Source organism: Haemaphysalis longicornis, unplaced genomic scaffold (assembly GCF_048455015.1).
Source record: "Haemaphysalis longicornis isolate Haplotype H1 unplaced genomic scaffold, Haemaphysalis longicornis Haplotype H1 scaffold_4, whole genome shotgun sequence".
NCBI lineage: Eukaryota > Metazoa > Arthropoda > Arachnida > Ixodida > Ixodidae > Haemaphysalis > Haemaphysalis longicornis.
In genome coordinates this window covers 182,004,895-182,029,333 of record NW_027526361.1, presented here as the reverse complement: position 1 = coordinate 182,029,333, position 24,439 = coordinate 182,004,895, and the positions used below count along the sequence as shown (strand labels likewise).

At 49.9% G+C, this 24,439-nt stretch overlaps 1 protein-coding gene across 2 annotated transcripts in view; it reads right to left on the bottom strand.

Annotated features, from left to right (window-relative positions):
- LOC144180695 (uncharacterized) overlaps positions 1-24,087 on the bottom strand; it is a 35,262-nt gene extending 11,175 nt beyond the window's left edge. Inside the window, exons 1-2 of one of the 2 annotated variants that reach the window (XM_077708985.1) lie at positions 24,038-24,087; positions 5,386-5,465 (exon numbers count right to left, since the gene is read on the bottom strand). In XM_077708985.1, coding sequence (XP_077565111.1) covers positions 5,386-5,465; positions 24,038-24,086 — 129 coding nt within the window. In that variant the 5' untranslated portion in view covers position 24,087. Of the gene's footprint in view, positions 1-5,385; positions 5,466-21,209; positions 21,342-24,037 lie in introns of those variants that run through there. The other variant, XM_077708986.1, reaches the window with a different exon arrangement.
- Between the last annotated feature and the right edge of the window lie 352 nt (positions 24,088-24,439).

Sequence of the window (24,439 nt, the reverse complement as noted above, 5' to 3'; positions counted from 1 at the left end):
ACTTCCCCATGCTCCCCTTCAGGGAAATGCGGGTGTTTTTATTGATATCTTCGTGTAGCTTCCTTGTCAGATTATCTGCAATAAACTTCATTTATCAACAGTGAAGCTGTTTAACAAATCATAGCGAGAGAGAGAGAGAAGGCTCTTTATTAAAGGAGAAAGCCAAGATGTTTGCCGGAATTTCGACATGCTACTCGGCGGGGGAAGGGGGAAAGAAAAGGCCCGATAGATAACAGGGCAGAAGAAGTTGCCAAGAAATCGCCGACCGCGCGCACGTGGGCGCAGGCCTCGAGATACCGCCCGGCTGTTAACAAAACCAAAAAAATGCCGAGCACTCCTGTGTGCGTGCCTCGCGACGACCGCCCAGCGTCCCCGGCGCATGCTTGTCAATCCAAGCATACCCACTCTGGGAGATTGACGAAGATTGGCAAATAAAAAAAGAACTCCAGCGTTCGCCGTAATCGTGGCAACAATTGCTCAGAACGAAAAAGACACGTCAAAGCGCACGCATCTCCAAGGTGCTGCCCAATGATTATCACTTCCAAAGAAATGAAAGAAACTAACACTTATGCCAACAATGATGGAATAAAGGTTGTTTCGGCAGCGAATAATAGCAAATCGGCTGCAATCGTCGACTTAAACCGTCGTAATGGCCGTGAAGGTTGCGTACAACTTCGCTGCCTTCTAGTCTTACGGGTTAGTGTGAGCTCCCTTTATTTTCTTTGGTTTATGGCCTATAACTCCGATAAGCATTCATGTTTAAGCTACAAACTCCACTTTCGCGGCTGCCTTTTAGTTGTGGCACTGCGCCGGTTTACGCTAAAGATGATACGGTTAATCCGCTTCAACGTTAACAAGACTTGCACAACGAATTGCATCGCTCAATATTTTACAGATGCTGGTGTCCTCCAGGGTGGCTTTGACAAAGTATAGGTCATACTCGTAGAGGGCGCCAACTGAAAACACACCTACGTTCGGAACCGCGGTTATAATCGATAAATGCAAACTTTTTTTCCTGCTTTTCCACAATTTGTCCGGTCTAACTGTCGTGGTTGCCGAAACACGCCGGGCATGCGGAGGGAATATAATCTGGGGTGTGATTGATGGAATCATGCTAGTGGTTACGGCGTGCCGGTCCGTCGCATGTTTTCGGACATTGTAGAACTTCCGAAAACGTTCTATTCGGCGTCACGGCGACCAACATTACTTCCGACTGCATCTACAACATTAAATTGCGGCTTATTCTGGCTCCTTCTATATTTTGCTAATGACGCACTTCACTGCGAGCCCTGGCTGTTTACGGCGGAAACCGAAACGGCAAGTACGCTAAGACATCTGGTTTACAAACTGCTGGGGCGAACTGCTCGCTGTGAACTGTCTATAGATGTACTTATAAAGAAAATTATAAGAGGGCGGTGTGACGGCGAAGAACTGAAGGCTGGAAGGAATGATCACGCTGGACTTGTGTTACACTAGGATAGGGATTTGCAACGATTAAAAACTAAATGTCAACACATATCCAGGAATTGGGTATAAAAAACAAATATACGAAAACGAAAACCGTGCGTCAGCACCAAAATAGAACATCGGCCCTTTCGATCACTAGCCTAAAACAACAGCTACACACCAAGAAAGGTACCTGCACCGTGTGGGAACCACGCGTCTCCCCACATCTAGCTTAGAGCCAGTAGGCCGGCGCCGCCTATGGGGCCACCGCCGTCAGCCTGCAAGGAGCGCGCTGTCTCGCCGGCTCTCGCGCAAGACGTGACACGCCCTCCCCAGCCGGCCGGCCTGCCCTGTCAGCCTCCAAGCGCCCTCCTTCGCCCTGGGAAGACCCTTTTCTCCCTCAGAGGCACAAGACGGCGCGCGGGGGCTTCCCCGGGGCGTTTTTTCCGCGCGGCAAGGCGAATCTCCCCTCAGGAGACGAGCCAAGCCGGCGGTTTATTTATTTATTTATTTATTTATTTCAAGTACCCTCAATCGCACAAGCATTGAAGAGGGGAGTGGGTTTTCGGGAAAAAAAATACAAATACGTAGCAAGTAACAAGGCGGCAAGAATGTAAGCTCGTGGGGACTCCGCCCAAGCTCGGGACAGCCGCTCCCTTTGTACATAGTGTACATTCGGCCTACTGCGGAGTAACGCGCACTTCATCGACTTCGCCTGCCTCTGAGCTCGTCATTGGCACCCTCGGCGGTGAGTGGATAGGTCCCTCAGCGGCGTCCACGTGGCGCCACACCGTCGATGCCGGCTCTGGTTCTCGTGTCCTAGCTTTATATAGCCGGGCAATACGGTCCCTCTATAGCCAGGAGCTCCACATTCGCGAACCCCAAGTGGTGCTCGCCGGGGCAGTGACGCGCCCAAACCGTGCAGAGGCACAGACGATGTGCTGGCGTTCCAAATGGCCCCGTCTGAAACCTGAGTAGCGTTAGCGGAAGGCTAGGGCAGCTGCGGCTTGCACGGGCGTTGACGCGGCAAACCGTACTGCAGCGAGGCCGATGTGATGGCGGCACGAAAGGATTCCCGTTAAAACCGAAATAGGGTTATCGGATGGGTAGGGCAGCTGCAGCAGGTGACGGGAGCGCGGAGCGTGCCGTGCGTCAGGGGAGCTCACGCTACTGTGGTGAGAAGGCCGTGGCGTGCGCGGAGGGGTGGCGGTACGGATTGCAGTGGGCTCAAACATACCGAAACAGCCTGTAGCTTCAACGACGCCTGGCCACATTCCCTGGAAGACGCCGACAACTCGGTCCTCGAGATTAATCTGGGCCATTTACACGCAATTGTCAATCCTGGTTGGGCGTTAGAATGTATGGTTCGCGGCTATAAAGAGACCCTAGTACCCGGCTATAGAAAGCTAGAACACGAGAACCAGAGCCGCAGTCGACTACGTGGCATCACGTGGACGGCGCTCGGGGTCGTATCGACTCACCGGAAGGTGCCAATGACGAGCTCAGACGCAGGTGAAGTCGATGAAGTGCGCTTTACTCCGCAGTAGGTCGAATGTACACTATGTACAAAGGGGAGCGGCTGTCCTAAGCTTGGGCGGAGTACCCACGAGCTCGCTATGCCGTCTTCAACCGCCGGCTTGGTTCGTCTTCAGAGGGGAGACTCGTCTTGCCTCGTGGTCGAGGAACGGAACGTCTCTTGTGCTACCGGGAGATTCGACCATACGCGGAGAAAACGCCCCAGGGAAGCCCCCGCGCGCACTCTTATGCCTTTGTTGGAGAGAAGGGTGTCCCCAGGGCGAAGGAGGGTGCTCGCAGGCTTATAGGGCAGGCCGGACGGCCGGGGAAGGCGCGTTACGTCGGCGGCGCCTGCCTACTATGTCCAAGCATGACATAGGGACAGACATGGTCCCCACATCCCTTATGGCCGACATTCCCCACCGCACCATCCCAGAGTAAAAAATGCGCCTCACATCGGACGGAACCATGGAGGAAAGAAAAGGTTAGGAGAGGCCCTGACGTCACATTTGTGAAGCCGCGCCGGCCATGACATGAGCCCACTGATCCCAGCACTCTTCCCCATTCTCCTCTGCTGTTTCCGGTTTGATAACAGGTTCGCTGTACGGGCGGCTCGCGAAAGCGAACGCAGACGATGGTAGCAGGGTTTGGGTCCGTACAGCACGGTGGTGTGAGCTACGTCTCAGCTGCGAAGAATTTCGCTTCCCTTCACAATGAAGAAACCCACAGTAAACAAAGCACCGACTGTGGCTCTCGCCAACGCAGAGCGGGGAGGCTTTTGCCGGCAGCAGCCGGCGACGGCGGCTGCTCGCTACGCCGATCTCGAGGTGACACCAGCGCCGCTGCAGCCGTGATACTAGTTGGGGCCGCTTCCGACGACGAAGTTTTCAAACTGACCTAATCTAAAAACGTTTGCCGTAGCGACTGCGCTGTGTTTCAAGCGTAGCGAGGCAGCTAGAGACAAAGCGCCGTAACAAATTGTCCGTGGCATTTGGTCAGATTTAGCCGCAGCAGCCGTAAAAGACTAGGCAACGCTGTCTATGGGCTCCAAAAAATGACGTCAGTTCCTCCACACTTTTAGCAATGCGTTGAGATGCTAGGAGCCTCTCCTGAGTATTATTTCATCCATGGGCGGAACTCTAGCCATGTCTGCAACGTGAAGCTATAGCGTAGTCGGAAGGCACTCTAACGACACTCCGTTGTTTATGTCAGATGAACGTCTAAAACTTGATGTCAACGTTGGACTTGGCTGATCGCGTCAATGGGCATGAATGGCATTTGTCTGTTTTTTCTCCTTCGTGTTTTCTGCCACACTCCAAGCAAGCGATCGCTTGTTGCCATCATGTGATGCCGTTTCATGGGGGTTCTCTATCATGACAAGTTATATTTTGGAATTAACGATACCATTGCCGTCCTCTCGTTGATGTCTCCTTTATGACCACATTGTCACAGCAGGCTTTTGGCGTCTACCCTGTAATCTCGGGAGGAGAGAGTATTGCGGGGCACGCGTCGAAGCTTTTCTTTGTACGCTGCACTGTGGCGACAGCAATTTCCTTCGTGAGATAGCTCCACTGTTTAAAAAGTCGCCCTTCATCAAAACAAAAAAAATTGGCCGCGTATCTGCTCCTTTCGTTGCAAATGTCGTCAAAATACGATAGTCTTTATCGACTTTTGCCAAGTAAATGCCTCCTTTCGCTTTACCGCTCACCTCTCATGTTTTTCCTCTTGCGTCGCGCTCCTCCCAAGGTAAAAGGTTTGCTTAAATCATTTTAAATTTCCCGCGTTCCACTGCTCTAAACCGGGTGTCTTGATGCCAACGCTGCCGTACGGCGAAGACGCGCGTGAATCGAGGCACCCTACTTCAACGTTTATAGAACCGCGTTTCTCTACTCCACGTGCATTGCAAGCAGAACGTAGAACCTATCTAGTGGAACCTTTCGTAGCTGTTGCCGGTTGATTTCTTAAAATGGTGCTAGAAGCTATAGTGGCACGGGCGACAGCAGGCGACGGCGAGGTTAATTTTTTTCTGCAGTTTATGAAGTATTTCATTTCGCAAAAGTCAAGCATGTATGATTTTTTTATAAAGGAACACTGCAAATATCACTTCTGTGCTAATTTGTTGTCTTATATTTGCCTAGTGTCTTGTTCTTCTTCAACAATGTTCACAAGTATGAACATTACACCGGACTTAGACGGGTAGATTTAGCTGTGACTATATAAGACTATTGCGCAGTAAGAATTTTACTTTGGCCGGGTGGCTGAATCGAGTCACAGACAGACAGACAGACGTACAGACAGACAGACATACATACAGACCGACCAAAATTTCTGGGTTTAAGGAGCCCAAGAAAGACTATCGTCTTTAATAATTTCTAGTTGCTTGCCTTTTTCCCAACAAGGCCTCACTGAGCGTGCATTGCTCACCTTGAACGCGGGCTTCTGAACAAGGGAGGGCCTCAGTGGTTCCGACACGATGTCCCGGTCAGCGGGGCCAGTGGCAGCTGCTGAAAAGCAAATAAAACAGAATTCGGTTACTATCGTCACTAGAATATTGCTCACCTTTAGCTGTATAGCATATGTTAAGGGTTCATCTACTCACAAGAAATAATTGTTTGGCCGTATTTGCGGGAATTTCATATACAACGTACTTAATCACTGTTGCGTGTCGCTGCTGTGCCGCGTTGTTGCCCTTAAAGAATAATAATGATCAAATTATTTTGCTACTTCAATGTGTTCTTTATTTTCGCTGTTTCACCGGAGTACGATACCCACACACCGGTCTTATATTCCCCCTCCGCTCTGATTTGATTGATTGTGGGGTTTAACGCGCCGACGCAACGCAGGCGATGAGGCGCACCGTAGTGGAGGGCTCCGGATTAATTTTGACCACCTGGGGATCTTTATCGTGCCCCGAAATCTCGTACACACGGGCGTTTTTGCTTTTCGCCTCCATCAGAAAAGTGGCCGCCGCGGCCGGGAATCGAACCCGCGACCTCCCCTCCGCTCTCCCTTTCCGAACTAAACGTTCTGCAACACCGACGAAATCATGCTTAACGTGTTTTAATGCAACGGATATTATATTTGCAACAACTTTGATGTGAGTGTGCACTCTTATTCAAATTACTGAAAGGTATCTTGGTGGGTCCTTAACGCGTGCACACCTAATCATCCTCCTACGTAAACTTGAGCCTCAAAGTGATGCTTAAGAATCCCCCAAAACAGTGCTCCCCGCACGCCTCTCTCACACCGTGTTTTAAAACACGTTCTAGCAGTTACCACTGTAATCACGCTTGCGCGTTTTAGCACCGGCAGTAGCTGTCGCTCCTTTTGTTGTTCACCAGTATCGGCATTTCGTCGTCGTCGAATGCGGGCCGACTGGGGCCTGCTCTCACTGCACACTCAATTACAACAGACGTACAAGCCATACAGGCCGTGCCGAGACGCCGTGTGGCAGGCGCGTCGTTGTCTGAAGCCAATGACTCCAGCAGAGACGCGGCATGTTGTCGCCAGGTCAGCGACGGATCAGTTAATCACGTACCACTATGCGTTACCGCCTCTCTCACCGTCGATACCCTCCTGCCCACGCTGAGCTAACCAACCATCAGGAGCGCTTATGGCAACTCCTGCAGACAAACTCTTTGGCCTGCCGAGCACTACTGCATCGCATTCACCCCTCGCAATTCCCATCGCCAAATTGTCCACTCTGTGGGGAACCAGCCACGTTGGTCCACTCTATGGGGGCCTGTCCTCAAGACCCATTTCCCTCCATAGTTAATGAAGAGCAGTGGGAGGGAGCGCTGGGCAGCTTTGTCCCAGAGGTACGGGTACTTCTGGTAACCCGCGCTGACGATGTCGCCGCCGGCCTCAAACAGACGGCCACACCACTCCCACAAACCTCCTTAAAGGAGCCATGAAGAGAAAACAAAAGTTTGTTTTATTCGAAAGATTAGGTGTTTCATAGTACCCTAAGCCCTTTCCCGGCAGCAAATGATGCCTTATTCACTGAGAAATAAGGCAATTTAAGCCAAAATTTTAAATCTCCCGCTAAATTGCACATTTCGTGACGTGAACAATGGCGTCATAGCGCCGGTCCATGAAACAGATACTTAGTATGTCGACTCCATATAGCACCCACACGCGGGAATCAAACAGGAATCGGAACTCGTGCCGAAACCGAGACGGCGGCCCTTTTAAAAAATTCCCCGCATTTCCCCGAGGGGAAGAATGTGAAAGTGCGAATGCACGAGTTGAATTTGCGCGGTTCGGTAATGTTCGCAAAAGAGAGATCACACACACACACACAACTACAAAGAAAGAAAGATGCATTTATTCACAGACACCTATTTGTGTTGTCGTTGTACTTCATTGCTAGAGCGGATCTCAGCTTTAAAATTTCGTGTCAGTACTCCTTTAAGCGTGTGCATTAGCCCTTCTCACGCCCGATTCCTGGCCAATCCCCCACGTGGGTATGTGCCATGTCAGCGGCCAGGCAGCGCACGCCCATCTCCCCCCATTGCCAAGGAAGACGAGGAGATTCCTGGCCAATCCCCCACGTGGGTATGCTATGCGGACATCGCCGGTGGACGCAGGTTCAGGGTCGCTTAAGAAGTGCATTCCCACTTAAAATACTAGTAAAACCTAGTGCACCCGCAGCCCAAGTCATGGAATCGCCTGATCCGGAGAACAAAACTCTCGCCGAGAAGCTCGGGCTTGCATTTAACAACCTCACACCACTTGAACACTCAATGCTTCTAAGTGCACGAGCGGCAGGAGTTGTGGGATACGCGGATGGACCGGAAAAGGGGTATTCACACGAGAGAGAAATCCGCCGTTTCGCTCCTAGGAGTGCGCGCCACGTGACCCCTACGTCACGGTTTCTCTCCGGTGCACCGCCTCCGATGGGAGATCGGAGCTTCTGTTCGCGAGCTACAAACCCTCCGACGCTCCGCGGCGGAGGCGGCGGGATTTCGTCTGCTCGTCGGGCAGCTGGCCGCGACTGAAGTTCTAGAGCGGTTGCAGGCACTTTATTTTTATCGCTTCTTAATACATTGGACGTGAAAATGCGTGGCGCACATGACAGGCGCACTGAGGGAGCCGCGTATACCACCAGCACGGGCGCTTCTTGTCGAGCGGCGGCCGCGGCTGCGAAGTGGCAGGCCGGCGCCGGTAGCTCGAGCGACAGCTTGTTATTGCTCCCCAAGGCGCAAACAAAGCTGCGTATACGAGAAATGGGGTAATGATGTGATGGAAAGTTGCTTTAAAAATCGTCACCTGAGCCGCTTGCCAGAGCGGCGATCGAATATTCGCCGCAGTGTTAAGCCTATGCGGGCCTGTAGGTGGGCCGGCCGGCTGCTACTACGTCGCGCGCCGTTCTCTCCGCGCGGCAGCACCTGCATCGCGTCGACGACCAATTTTTGGTCGGTTGACAAGATCAGTACGTATGCGCTTAACAGAAATTGCCGCTGTCGCGGAATCGGCGGTGCTACGGCAGCTATGCTTTCGAGATAGGCGGCTGCAAACAGGGATGTCTGTCCGAAAGTCGCATCCTCCGTGTGAGCGAAGGAGCTAGCCGAGCGGAGGTCCGCCTGCGGTGACGTCACGACCTCCCTCGGATTTCTCCGCTGAAACGCTCCGTCGTGTGAATACCCCTAAAGCGACCATTCCGCGATAGCCACAACAGACGAACGCCCAGCCGTTGGCACCGCTGCCTCGTCAGCCCCGTCGCGACGGACGAATACAGACTGGTACGTATGTGCCGTATTTTTATTACGGTTAATAATAGTTAAATTTCAGTAGCAGTATCGCTTATGCCAGTCGGCCGGTGTCGTGTATGGAAAGCCGTTCGCGCGAGCTCTCTGCTCCGACCAGAAAGATACGAGCGTCAGTGCGCAGTGTGTACGGCATTATTTCCCCCAAGGTCAGAGCGCTTTGACGGCGATTTGACGAAGTCGGCGACGAGCGCCAGCATGTCACAGGAGGGAGCTAACGTAAGGGTCCCTGCCGTAATCACTTCCTCGGAAATGAAGCGAGCACACTCGTACTTCCTCTAGCTCTCTTTCTCCTCCGTTTGCAAAGTTCACAAAACGTAGCCGCTTGCTTCGCCGAGGTTCGTCGTTGGGCAGTACCTGAAAGGAGATCTCACCGGCGGGGATGTCGCACTCCCTCGACGATTTGCCCGTATTACATGGGCATTTCAAAACGCAGCAACGAAATTTCATTGTAAAGTACTCGAACAAACTGAAGTTTTCAGTGGTTGTAAACTGGAAACGAGCTCCTAACAGCTGCAAGCCAACACCATTCCGAAACTCTTGCGACGACTGTCACTATCTTGTCGCTGCTTGCTGTTCCTTACTCTCTTCGTTTCTATTTTTACCTTTGCTCTTTGGCGATATGACGGCCAACCTCCTGTGAAGGGATTACGATACAAAGCCAGGTCGCGGCTGGCTGTGCGTGCTGGGATGGTTCGTTGGCCCCGAAGAGCCTCGAACCCGAAAATTCGTCTGCGCGACGGTGGCGACGGCGAGATGTCGAGTTCGGCTGGCGGTAGTTTCGTACGCATTGGCATACACTCTTGCGTGTTTATTCGGAACTTCAACCGTTTATTCCACCGTTCTTAGTGTCATAAAAGGAATGTGCAGTATGTTTAACGGGCATATAGCTCACTATGCAAACTTGTAAGCCCTGCCTAACTTGCGTTTGCTTTTGCCGGCCTCCGCCAATCGCAGAGCATTCTCGTGTGACATCATAGGTTCTGTTGCGGGAAATGAGCTGGTGGGTCGCATGGTCATTCCCTTTTTTCCTAATTATGTAGCTTATTTGAGCGAAGTTTGTGTTAAAAGTGGTGTCAGTATGGTTCTAACGAGGCAATCTTTCCAATGAACCAAACTTGTGTTTTCTCTTCATGGCTCCTTTAAGCCTCAATAAAGTGATGTCTCTCTCTCCTACACGATTGCAGTGAAACCATTTCGGGCGGTCGTCTGGAGAACTGCGTCTGCGTTGCGGTAATGAGAGTAGACTAATTGGCGCGTGTTCCGGTGATGGTGGGAGGTCGAGCGACCGCGCACAATGGGCGACCTGGCAAGTTCCTGGTTCACCACCGCTTTTATGGGCAGTACAGTTGAGCCGCTCGAATCCATAACGCGCTGCAATAAGGCGTGCTGTGCTATCGCTTCCAGTAGTCGTCTCAGATGATCGGGGCCGATTGTTCCTGCACCTGGACCAGCACGTCTGTGACAGACGATCTAGCATCCAGCTGTGTTGAGGAGGTGCGTAAAGTTTTGGGATATCGGATACTTTGGGTCTGCTCGAAGCGTCGTCATTCATCAATGAGTGCGTCTACGGTTGCGTAGTTCTTAAAGCTAGCAAGTTCAAAACATCGTAGGCGACACGTTATAGGATATACCCCACTTTGTCTGACGATCCTGCTTTAGGCAGAGAGCTAGCACCTCTTGAATATTCGAAACGTACATTCAAGCTTAATTTGTACCTCGTAACAGCATTAGGGCCAAAATTCAGCTCGCTCAAACCTTTACGCAACAACACAAGCGAGCGAATAATCTAATTTAACCTCATCTGCCAGTGCTTGGTTCTTGGTTTTGAACCATGAGTGAGCCGCTGTCCTTTGTGTGCTTCCAAAAGTACTGAGGAACCCCTCAATCAAATGTTTTGATTTGCATACTGCAATGTTGCCCAGAACCTCACCTTAGATAAATACACAAAGTGAGAGGAATACGCGCTGTATGCGAGCAGCGCTCGTCCTGTTCGCTTTCTTGTCCTTGTTCCCCGTCACGTTGTCATTTATTTCAATGCACGACCTACCGACAAGCCCAACAGTACACTTTGCTGTATGTAGAAAAGACTGTTGCGAGCCTTTTCGGTGAGTGCTAACGCTTGCCGTTGCGCAAGTTGGGTACGCATATTTAGCACTTCAAAAACAGCGCCGAGACTACGGAAGAAGTGCCAAACTAGAGCGCTGACGAGCAACTGGAGAACGATTCATTGCAAGACACTAAAGGCTAACTGCACTCGAAATTTGGACCTCTTGAAAACCCTATTTCCCTATAATCTGCTTAAAAAGAAAGCAACATGCAAAATACAACAGCTGAAATACGCGCGTGGACGACGCAAGCGGTAAGCAAAAATCGGCGGTTTTGAAACCGAAACCGAGGAGAGCCCGGCCATTGCAGTGACGTTGAAGCCGTCCAGAGAGCGGCCGGACAGTCAGCCGCTCGGGAGAAAGTCTGCGCGCAAGCTCTACGCCTGACACGGGGCAGCAAAAGAATGAAGCGCGCGCAGCCGAGCTCGACCGATTCTCCAGATGCGTGGCTGGCCAGACGAATAAGACCCCGTCGGCTGGAACGTCACAGGCGCGTCCACGGCCGGACTCAAGAACGGCACCACCTCATGTAGTGTATCACTCCGCCAAAGCGCCGGACCCGTGACGTCAGTGCGCGTGCGTTTTGAAAGGGGTTTGCTATGAATGCGTGATATCGTCTGCCTTGTGTCACGCAGTTTGTTTGTTGTCACTGGAGTCGTTTATAAGCATATTAAGTCCAAAAAATCACGGGAACGGCTCACGCCATGTTCAAAATATTTCCAGTACCGCCCTACTTGCGCCGCGCGGAGAAACATCCGGCTACGGAGAAAAGGCACAGCGGTAACTTCCGGTGTCGTTCTTAAGTTGTCACCGAGTATAGACTCTCCTCCCGTGCTGGGGGAGGAGCGCGGGAGGAGGAGAGTCGAGTCCGGCCGTGGCGCGTCATGGCTGTTTACACGATCCGCCGGCAGGTGCAGCGTGGTCTGCGGTGGAGCTTCTTTAAACGCTTCTGACTGTTTAAGCGGGATTCACACGACGGGGGAGGAGACGCGCGGAGGCGGACGGATATGTGACGTCAACAACACGTGACCGGATTCTCCGGCTTGGCGGCGCATCCACACGTGCGGAGCTACGCGGAGTGACTAGCAGATGACAGCGCGGAGGAAGCGAGGGGATTCTCGGTGAGGCACCCTGCGGGACCGTTTTTTTTTTTTTTTGCATTCCTTTCGTTCGCCCATTGCGCCCCTAAACGCCAAGGCACTCTTCTCCCTGTTTTCCCGACAACAGCACCTGCAGTAATAGCGATATTCCAAGCGGTGCCCGCAGCTGTCACCTCACCGCGTGTCGACCACACCACGTTGAAAAAGCCGCCCTTCCACCCGCTTCAACATAAAACCACGTCACCACAATGACCACGCCCTGCCAGACTCAATGCCATCCTCTGTGAGAAAAACAGGGATGGGCCGCTCCCCGCGTAGGGCCGCCGCCGCCAAGCGAAAACATGCGGAGGCATTTTCTTTCCCGGAGCATCCGCGGGCGATCCCCACCGAGGGGCGGAGCCTAAAACTGTTCACGTGAGCGGGCCCCGCGGGCCAGAAAGAGAGGGTTTCTCCGTCGTGTGAGTCCCGCTTTAACGAGGCGTATCACGGGGATATCACTCGTGTACCAGCTGATTTGGGGGTACTTACTACGCCTTAATAATAAACTTGGTCGAGGTAAAATTTCACCGCAGTTGGCCTTTGAATACACGAAAAAACACAGGACGCAAGCATGCGTCCGGTCAAGGATAAGATATCACCTCAGGAATGCGATGGAAGCTTACATCAGTGATAAAAACTACCAAACGGAAAGTGTCAAGGCTGCTGTCGATAGACAGCACTATAGGGCAAATATCAAATTGCAATTTGCACTATAGTGCAAATCAGATTCAACAGGGTATATATGCGTGAGCACTCCCTTGATTGCACTTCTTTCTCCTTTATTTTTGTTAGACAGCTCTAAGAGCGAGCCGACATGCTTCGCGGTATCCCACAAAGGATACAGATTCAAACAGTTGGCTCGGTGCAGCTGTTATGCGAACTTTCGTTTTAGAACGAGAGGTCGAATATTTAACCTGTTGAATCTGATTTGTACTAGAGAGCATCCTTTCTACTTCCCCTTGGCTAGATTTTTATCATTGACGTAAGCTCCCATTGATTTTCGTAAGGTTAGGCAAAAAGGGGACAATTGGGAGAGAGCTTCGCGGCGGCCTTCAATGATCCCTGAAACGCCCCCACGACCCTATTGAGCACTGTGAACTCTACTTGAAGTATTACTGACACCAAATTTTCAGGTTTCATTTTGATAGCTTTGATTGATGCTTAAAGGGGCACTGACACAAACATTTTACATCTTGGATTTTCTCTTGCGATAAATAGCTAATGACCTGCTGATCACGTGTGGAAACCTCATTTCCTTCAGTGCGCGACGGTTGTTTGATTACAGACGTTTTAATTGCGGCCAGTCGCAGTTTCGGTTTCAGCGGGTGCCGCGAAGTGCGAGTTTTGTGTAAACAAAGCTGTCCACGTGACCGCCGGAGGAATATACACAGCCGAGCTGCCGTCGCACTGTCGAATCCGTGTCACCGGCAGTTTCTGTGAGTGCCCCTATGTGCTGACCTCGTCAGCCGCTGAACTAAAAAGTTGGCCGCGTATCTGCTCCTTTCGTTGCAAATGCCGTCAAAAGACGATTGTCTTTGTAAACATTTGCCAAGGAAATGCCCCCCTTTGCTTTCCCACTCACCTCTAATGCTGTTCCTGTTCTGTCGCGCTCATCCCAAGGTAAACACACTAAAGGTTCGCTCAAGGCGATTTGAATTTACCGCGTTCCACTGCTACAGTCCGGTTTCCACGATGCCAGCGCTGCAGTACGGCGGGGACGCGCGTGAATCGAGGCGGCCGACTTCAAGGTTTATAGAACCGCGTTGCCGTGCTCCATAGAGTTTCTCCTAGTAATATTGAGAAACTCTATGGCCGTGCTCCACGTGCGTTCCAAGCAGAACGTGGAACCCAGCTAGTGGAACCTTTCGTTGCTGTTGCCGCGTTATTTCTCATATGCCGCCAGGAGGTGGCGCATGCAACAGCAGGCGGCGGTTTCCTGCAGTAGATGTAGATTATCAATTGCTATCGAAAAAGCATGCATCTATAATTCCTTTTTAAATGCAGAGCATTTCAGTAACTCACGATGTCACCCGCGTTGACTTCCGTAGTCGTTGTCCGCACCCCTCCACTACACTACATAAAAGAAAATACTATCCGGCGCCAGGTTTCGATCCCTCGACCCTGCGGGCGGAACGCAATGTACATGGCGCTCTACCCACTGCGCCACAAAGCCGACACAGAATGGGAGGCTACGAACGCGCCTTATATCCTTGACTCATTCAAACTACGTCAAGAAGCTGCTGATACAACGCATTCACTACCACCAACTCCCCAAACACTAAACGTTAACGCAATACACCCACCCCCTATGCGACGCATTTACTCGAGTCCCCCTCGCGGGGAGATGGGCCCAATTTCGAACTAGTGGCCGTTAAATAAAGAAACACTGTAAATATCCCTTGTGTATTATTTTCGGTCCTATATTTGCGTAATGTCTTGTTCATATTCAGCAAAGTTGACAAGTATGAACATATAAACCGGGCTTAGACGCTCACATTTGGCTGTGAGTATATGAGACTATTGCGCAGTACGCACTCTACTTTGGCCGGGTGACTGAATCGAGTCCCAGACAGCCAGACGAACAGACAGACAGAGAGACAGATAGACAGACCAAAATTTCTGGGTTTAAGTCCCAAGAAAGACTATCGTCTTTAAAAGCGACCGTGGACGCGACGCAGATGCTATGAGTGCAAATTGCTGCCGCGGATAAAGAACGACGCGCGACGCTCGAGACAGTGGGTGGGGAGACGTGCGCTGGGAGCAGCCAGCCAGTCTGCCTACAGGTCCGCCTACAGATGCGTTCAGCCTAACACTGCGGCGGATATTGGTTTGCCTCTATAGTAAGCGGTGCAGATCACAATTTTTAATGCAACCCGCCATCGCATCCTTAACTCCTCTCTCATACTCGCTACCTTATTATTTCTTTCACGCCAACGTGCGGGTGCTCCTCTCGCACCTTCATGTAGACGTTCGAAACTGTATGCTGAACGTGGCGAAAAAGAACAATGCCGCTGCAGTTCTTCCTGTAGAGGTGCTTCGGTGTTGATGGGCTCTTTGGGGGTGGTGAAGTCGCCCCAGACCGCAAACGCGACGAAGAATCTGGAGTCGAAGAAACAGTAACAAATGCGGCTGCAGGTGGCACTGCGTAGTCATGCATGCTACGCCAAAAAATCGACCTCGTACGAGACGTCCATGTTGGAGAATGAGACGGTGGAAAATGTGGGGACAAAAATACAATGCGCGAAGCAAAAAGGCCACTATACGCTAATACTTCGTAATTTCAAAGCTAGTGGATAATGCATACGTGTGTAAAATACAACACATAAGCTATAAAATGAAAACTGAACTGTGTTATTTTGTCTTAATAAGGTTCTGTTTTGTCATTTTTGCACCAGGTTTTGACTGGGAATAGCGATGTTTTTATGATATTTTTACGTTTTGATACACGTTAGTTGTGGTAATGTATCTCACATTGAAATTTTAAAATCGCAAGAACATTAAGTTTACTTGTTTTGTTTTGGGGGGTTCTTTTATTTCGTGCTTCCTAAAATATTCGCAGTAACGCACTCTTTGCGCCGAGCGGAGGAACAGCCGGTTGCGGTGATGAGGGGCAAGGACAACTTCCGGTGCCGTTCTTAAGTTGTAACCGAGTATATTACTACTATTCGCCCCAAGGTAGAACACAGTCTGCCCCTGGCGGCGGAGGGACGAACTGCTCCTAATGTGGATGCCGCTCCTGCGTCGGCTGCTCATTCACGTTGCGCACGGCGCAAGGTGCGTTGCGCACGATAAAAAAAAAAAAAACGAGTATGCTCACTTGTCCGGCTGTAATCAATGGCACAGTTACCTCTGTTTGAGGATTTAATTTAGGAACGCAATAATCAGCGGCCGTCGTGGGGTAATGCACTCGTTCAGTTCCACAAACATCGTCGCCGTGCTCCCCGCCTGAGCGTGAAACGTGTTAAAAACAGTGCTTCGACAGTTTGCACTTTTCTAACCGATGAGTGCAGTCGCCTGCCGTTTGGGAACGTCAAATGGTGCATTGTTGAAGGTGGCGTGGTGGGTATTTAAATGACAAAAGTTAACTCACATTAAACGTGCAGGAGACCCCAGCATATCCGCGCATTTGCCACACCATTGTGAAATGGCGTTGTGTCCTTTCAGAAAGAGGAAAGAAAAAATATTTCTCCTACACACCACCCGGGAGCCCATACAATAACGGGGGCGTATTTTACGCACGCTCAGCGCTTATGTCGGGGTATTGTGTCGGTTCCTTTTATAAATTAAATACCATTTTCGGTCAGTCGTTGCTGATTCTGTACCACATTCTTGCTAATTTTGACGTATATTTTGAAGTATACTTTTGTGGATGTGCGTTTCCGTTTTTCCTGTTGCTTGCGCTGCTGAGCACGAGGTCGCGGGTTCGATTCCCGGCCGCGGCGGCCGCTTTTCTGATGGAGGCTAAAAGCAAAAACGCCCGTGTGTACGAGATTTCGGCGCACGACAAAGATCCCCAGGTGGTCAAAATTAAACCGGAGCCCTCCACTACGGCGCGCCTCATCGCCTGCGCTGCGTCGGCGCGTTAAACCCTACAATCAAATCAATTTTCCTGTTGCATTTCGTGTATCATTTTCATCTATCCCATTTTCAAATGACATGACGTCATTTGAAGAAGCCCAAAAACATGTTTTTCTCAGTATAACCGAATCGATAGCATCTTAACCCCTTAAAGTGGACCTACGCTTATAGAATTAGTAAATATGGCATGAGTTTCTGCAGCATATACACGTTGTCGCCCGCTTGTAGGAAGGGTGTGTCCCATGTGCCAATTAATTTTTTTTTTACTTTCAGCGCTCGCTTTAAAGGGACACTGAAGTGAATTTGTCAAGCTCCTGTTTTTGCTTGTAGCGTAGACTGGCTCATATAAACACACTTTGTCATCGTTTATCCGGGCAATAAGGATGTATTTATTTATAAAGCCTGAAACAAGAAAAACTGCCATGCGCGGTTTGGAGCGGCCGCACCAGCTAACAGCAGTGCCATCAATGCAAGGTGCTACGTGATTGGACGATGTCCCAGATTGGAATTCAGATCACTTTCGTTTTCATTTCTGTGAAACAACGAGCTTTGCAACAACGATGAGCTTTGTAATGAGCTTTGTGATGAGCTTTGCAACAAAACAATGAGCTTTGTGAAACAACGAGCTTTATCGCTGGCTGGGCATTCTCTATATCTCTTTACTCGGCATACCGCGCTTCTGCCAAGTTGTCGACTATAAAATGCGTCAGATAAGCCTACCAGCACGGTTTGGAATCGTAACAATCACTAGCCGAGGCGTACGCAGTGGATGAACGCCCTCCGCATCGCCCGAAACGTACAATTGCGATGCGCTTCGTCCCCACCTTCGTAGCTTGCCTGGCTCGTGCCTGTATCGTAAAAGGCGTGTTCGCACCTGGACAAGGGTCTGATTCGGGGCTGTGCCCGCAAGCAGTCGGTGCTGATGGCAGCCCCACGCCAACGAGAACTCGCCAGCGGGTGAGTGTCACCCTGCGCGCGTTCTACAAATTAGCTAGTGGAGCAATGCACGTTGCAGCGCAAAAACAGTGAATTCGGTAGAGAAAACATTGCCCAAGCAAAAAAAAAAACAAATATTTCAAAATCAAAAAACAAAACAAAACAAAAAAGCATGCACAACGGGGATTAGAAGGACTTGTTGGGTGAGTTGGTGCATTTTCTCAGAAGGGGTAAACTGCGCAAAGGAAGACGCTACACAGAGAGAGGTACACAAAGACAGGCACAAAGCGGCGCCTGACTTTGTGTACCTCTCTCTGTGTAGCGTCTTCTTGAGCGCAGTTTACCCCTTCTGACAATATCGGGGATTCAAACTTGCGACTTACAAAACAATATACCGAGTGCTCGAAACCACTTGGCAACAGGGGCTGCAATGTATGAATTACAAAGCCAGTTTACATTTTACTACATTTTAGCATTTCAAGCAGGTTAGATGACTATTCCTTGTATAGCACTTGTGCAGTAAGCGTCACCCAAATTCACACAATATCTCATGTCTAGCGACTCCATTCCTTAGACGGAAAAGCGTTCGCTTTTTTTTCGTTATTGTCTGCTTGACGACAACACAAAACGCACTGTACAGTACCAGGAAAAGCGTACGCAGATGTGTTGATTGATTGATTGTAGGGTTTAACGCGCCGACGCAACGCAGGCGTTTAGGCGCGCCGTAGTGGAGGGCTCCGGATAAATTTGGACCACCTGGGGATCTTTAACGTGCGCCAAAATCTCGTACACACGGGCGTTTTTGCTTTTCGCCTCCATCATAAAAGCGTCCGCCGCGGCCGGGAATCGAACCCGCGACCTCGTGCTCAGCAGCGCAACGCCTTAGCCACTGAGCCACCACGGCGGGTGTACGCAGATGTGTGGTCGGGCTGTTGACCGCTGTGCTAGTTCACCCAGCGCAAAAAAAAAAAGTGCCACTTTAATTTTATGCAGTACGATAGAAGTTTCGGTTGATTTTAATTCTTTAGTGCGTACATTAACTTCGCTGACTCTTCTCCCGCCTTCAATCGGCCTCGGATTTTTCGACTAGCGTACCAGTCAGCGAAGCGTTGCATTTGCGCTTATATGAAGTGACTTGGACTTACAGCTTCATACCGTCTAAAAACCAGGGGGGCTATTCCAGAAGGCCCGAGTTTGAGCGAAACTTGGGCAAGGCGGAGCTGTGGTGATAATAATAAGCTCATGATAATATTTCAGTGCAGGATTAAAACGCATTAAAATGCGATTCATGCTATTTTCTGATTATTGAGGTGACGTAATCGGTCCAGGGCAGCGCGCACTAAGGATGCCCCACTAGGGCGTGAGGCATCTTTCAGTGCTTTCTCTCGCTCCGCTCATGCACTGGTGGCTATAGGGGGCACGCTAATCCAACTACATTTTATTGTACTTTCACTTTATTAATCTGTATTTCACTACAAAGTTCATTTCATTTTTCATTCCATGCGTTCATATGAGCTTTTTGTTTGGAATTTTTTGTCCTAAGAAGTAGTTTCTTCCGTTGGTGGCAGACAGTGAAATCACGCGACTATGGCCGACTGGCAAAAAAAAGAAGAAGAGGGTGATGAAAGCGCACAACATTCAAAACAGTTGCTGCTCGTATTACGTTATCGAAACCCTGCGATTTTCGACACAAAATTTCCTCGGCGCGGTCCAGTCTGCTTACGTGCTTTTAAGGCGAAACCCTGGTGAGACGTATTAGCAACTTCTTATTTATTTTTATTGTACTTGCGCCTTTTTCCTCACTTGCGTTTCTTTTTCTTTTATTGCGGGTTACTTTAACGGGCTTTTTTTCTGCTGTTGCGTGCTTGCGTCAGTTTCTTCTCTTTCATTTGTTCGTCTTAGTGTGCAAGCAGACTGGAACACGCCACAGCCTCCCTAGAACCGGGGTTCAGCGAGGGTGGTGTGCACCTGTCCTACTCCCGTGACATCACGTTCAGGCTTCACGCTGCACGCACTACCCTACAAGTGTTATTGTTCGCATCCACAGTGTTACGAATTTTGCGAACCGGGCACGTCAGTTCCTCAAAAGGTCCAAAGTCCGGGCCCATCCCCCAAGTGGTCATGTGTTACGAAGGAAGGAATAGCAACAAGGACAACAACTTTTCAGATTTCTTTGCCTTATTTCATTTTGCGCTTCACCGCTCTTTTCGAAGAAGCTCTCCAAAGTCGTTTTTTTTCATACAGTTCAATCCCCTCACAACCCTCTCTTTCTTCGCGCCCTTCCCACTCCCGATTACCCTCCCTCTGGCGTCACGCGGTTGCTCTAACTCTTAGCTCCCCCGTTTACTCGCTTTCCATGCCCTGCTTCCTACCATACGACGGTGACGCTGAACAAAACCCGTTGAAATGTGTAAAGATCGCCTCTCACACTAGGCACACGACGTTGATTGTATTGTAGAGAGGATAATAAAAAGATGCAACAGGCCATCAAGCTATCGGGGTATCCGCCGTACCAGCATCAATCATGTGGACGAGGAAGGCAGGATTATGTCCAATGCAGACACGGGGATATGCGCCAAAGACGTGCCAGGGGAAGAAGATGAACCCCATAACGTGCATGCGCGAAAAACGAGCTGGGTTATCTCAACGCTCGGACCTGCGTTCCTATCGCCTTCACCCCTGCGAATAGACCACCTCAACCGACTATCGGTGCGTCGACTGTCTCCTTGACAGCATATGTAATACGTATAAGCTATCCTGTCAGTAACGTTTTCACAAGAAATGCGCGCTACGCAACCCCTCGAAGCAGTCTGTCCGCCGAGCTGATGATAAACAAAACGCACGGTCATGCAACGCTTCGTTAGAAACTTCTTTGCGAGCAGGCGATAACTGAAGCGCACGCTCCGGCTCCAAACGGATAGACGCGCGGTAGGAACCTGCGGAAGCCATGTCCGTCAAACCAACTAAAAGTAAGGCGATGTCTGCAAAACACGTCTCCACTGAGTATATTGCGCACACACCCGCTGACAGTCGACTGGTGGCGGTCTATGGTGCGGTCGCCACCAACGCTTCTGTAAAAGCTGCCCGTCGCGTAAAACAGCAGAGCACACTACACTTGCTCCCCGACGGTCATGGAGCGAAAGCCGCCTCTAAGTCATCGCAAACGGGGGTCTGTCGCCAAATGAGTGCACAAGAATTGCAAAGCACTTTTTGAGAGAAAAAAACGGGCTCGCAATTCCTATTTCGTTTAAAAGACCTGTCGGGGTAGAAATATGCGTGCTACGGGGGCCATAAATATAAACCACGCCGCAGCAGCGGCCACCACCAACTCGGCCGTGCAAAACCATGCCCAGTTTCCTTCGAGTTCTAATGTCAGTCAAACACATCCAGCCCCTTCGGAGGCGCGGCGTAACAACCGAAGCCACACCCATCCATGCCGTCCATTTTGTGGGGGTGTAGCGTTGTAGTCAATAAGTCCTCACTTAATGCTTCCTAGCTGCGACGAGAACTTAGCACAAAGCAAAAATGAAGTCCCCAGGCCACCGTCAGCCAATGGTGCCACAGTCGCGGGGCTGTTCGGTCCGAACTGGAGTTCACTATTGTACACGCCGACAGGAGAGGCAAAAACGACACGATTTTCCCATGGAAGCCTTCTTCATACACCGTGAAAGCGTAGTCGATGACTAATGACACAACTTCAACGTCTAAAACGCACTCGCCAATGCTCAAACACGCTCTTCAATTGACACGAGATGATTTCTGATAAGCGACCGCCGTGCACCCTCAAGCAAGCTGTAAAGAAGGCCATATTTCATGGTCGGGGGCAGGGCGCGTTCCATTCGTTACAGTGGACCCGTTTGATTACTTGGTTTGCGCTTGCGCCGAGCTGCACTGGGGCTGCCCTCAGGCCACGTTGTAAACACAATTCAGTGGAAGAACATAACACAGAAAAACGGACCGCCCCTCACCGGGCGGGGCCAACAGCCACGCTGGGGATTTCAAACTAGCAGTGGGGTTATCTAGTTTGTGCCAGGGAATGAGTATTGCAGAGTGATTACAGAGGGTGCTGCATGCGGAAGATAGCACACGCCGTACTTTATCAACGTAAGCTGCCCCAATACAGCGCGCGGAACATGCCAGGCCTACTGCGCACGATTCCGGCGGTTTTGCTCGAGGTGTATCGAATGCTCCACTATAAGCAGCCGTAAACTCGGCAGTAGGCGAAACTCGGGCCTTCTGGAATAGCGCCCCAGCAAACTAAAGGTACATTCCTCCTGGCACAAAGCTGTCGTGGCTTGGTTTCAACTGAGCGAAAGGATTGCGACGACCCGCCGGCCACCAGCCGAATATACGCTGGACCGACTGATTCTGCCGGAGGGTCGGCGAGCCGTGCAGTAGTGCATTCAAGTCATCTTATTTTGACGACATACGAAACGTCATAGGAAGTCGACAAGGAGGATGCAGAGGGGAGGACAGCATTTTCGAATTGATTTTTTTTTCTGAATAAAGTCGCGTAAACGCAGCAACCGGCGTTGAAACACGGCCTACAGACTCCACAGTATACGATTTGCGCTAGTAGACCCGCAATGTTTACAAATAATTTCAGTGTCATTTAAATACCATTTTGAAAAAGGCGAGACACCATTCCTGGACAATCGCGTGGTAAAAGAGCTGATCAGTTTGTGATATACTGATGCTGGCTTATTGAAGCACTGCTTTCTTCACCGTTACGGAACACAAGGGTACCTCCAGGGTACCTCTAGGGTACCTCCAACTGCAAGTAATACTGATCGCCAACGTTTGGTTTTTCGCGTTACATGAGTTATCTTTGCGATTAATTTGTAATGTTGGCAGGAACAGGGAAGAGAAAAACATAAAACTTTTATCTGTGTTTTTTTTAACGAACCTCAACAATTGAATGGCAATACAAACACCCTTTGTCAAAATTTTGTTGGCCAATCCTAAGCCTTCTCGACCACAAAGAATTTAAAGAATCGGCTTTATATTTAAATGTCACAAAAATATTTTAAGGCAGTAAGAAAGAAAGGTGTTTTCTCTAGCTTTCCTGCATAAAAACATTCAGCCTCGCTCGGTACATTGAATTTTTTGCAGCCTGTGCGTTCCGGCTTGGCCCACAAAATTTTGACAAAGCCTGTACAGTGGTCAGCCCAGCCCAGTTACCGATAACACGTTGCGTTATTTTGTAACGGAAAAAATGAAGAGGAACGTTTTACCAGAACTGTAACTGGGCAACTTCAATTGCCATTTTTATGGTTTTGCAACTGATTGTTCTTTAACGGCCTTCGTGGCGACATTACGCAAGATTGCAAACATATCTCGCCATTGAAGCACCTGTTATATTTTAAAAAGAACGCAAATGGCAAACAGCGCAGCCGTAACAGAAAATTTGTGCTCATTGTAAGGTCCAAGAAGCTTCGTTTACCCACTGTAACTCTGCTGGTCACCTCGTAAAAATGTAGCTAAACATGAGATGCTGATTGTACTGCGAGCGTTAGCAAAGTAATCCGCAATTTCACTTCCGATGAAAGCCTTAAGTTACTGCCTTAAATTCATCAAACCTGCCTTCAAAGTCACTAAAACTTGACCTAAATAAAGCTGCACGTAAAGCCCTTTCGAACGTTCGCATTTATATCTCTGTGTTGGTTAAAATTGAGAAATTATATGTTGCCTTCCCAATTAAAAGAAATATATCCAGCTCTTACAAAAATGTTGGAGTAGTGAAGGGCTATGTACCGTTTCACGGCATCCCACCAATGCAATTATGCGTCATGTTACCAATGACAGCGACTGAAACTGCTGTCGTCCACTGAATTGCCGAGATCGGGGTTTCCTGATTTGCCCTATTTCTGTGTTTGTTCGATGTTAAAAGTCCTACTCAGGAAAGGTCGAGCTTGCTACGAACCACGGCCTACAGGTTCGTTGTGGTTATTTCGGCCGTCTAGTTATTCGCGGTGGGCCACCGCTTTTTCGGCTGAGTAACCGAAGTTTATTGCGACTTTCATGTCATACATTAATCGTTCAGTAACCGAACTACAGCATACCACTCTTGTGCGCGTCTTTCATCAGTACATACGGTGCGAAAAAGGCACGAAGCGTGCCCACAAGCGTGCATTCACCCGCTACCCTCAGTGGAGCATTCACAATGGCATCGCGACGCTGTCGCAACTTCTAGGCCGATCTCGTTGCGAATAGTTTCGAACGCGCCAGCGCCTCGTCGCTGCTCGCCGCGCCACGGGTCTGAAGTGACGTCACGAGTTCCCCCACGTCGCAGGCCACTGATGTTGGAGCCGGAGTATATTTCGTTAAGTAGAGGAAGCTACCTGTGTAACAATACTAACCCCCTAAAATTGTGTCAGAACAATTTTAAGGAGCACTGCAGCAGGTTATTGTAATCCCTGCGGGTAAGACCATATCCAGTTGAATTTGGCGCCTTTCCGCGAAACACCGCCGCCCAGTATAAATCTGGTATGCTCCGTAAATCGGCAATGCTGGCGGTGCAATGTGCCTTTTTGGCTTCTATACTCACCAAGGGCCATGACAGCGAGGAAACAGGTGAGCTTCATATTTATCTTCATCTGCAAAAACAAGGAAGGAAAGAGACTCAGTTTAGTGCACAGAAATTTTGACTAATACGTGTGCCTTCTGGGGAGCTGGACAACGCTATAACGACTACTGTTGGAGTGAGGCAGCTGCAACCTCATAGCGGTCATTTAATGAGTTTGCTCTTTTCAGGCCTAACAGCACAAGGGCGGGAATGAAAGGCTTGCGCGCAAGGCTGTGCAGAGCGCTTGACAACCTTTGATTATCCAGCACTAATCTTGCAAGCAGATAGATCAACACCCCGGCACCCTCTCGACAATATCTCGAAATCTTAATCAACCCCTTCGAAGAATTCGGCCCCCTAATATTTAAAGTTCACGACCACAAA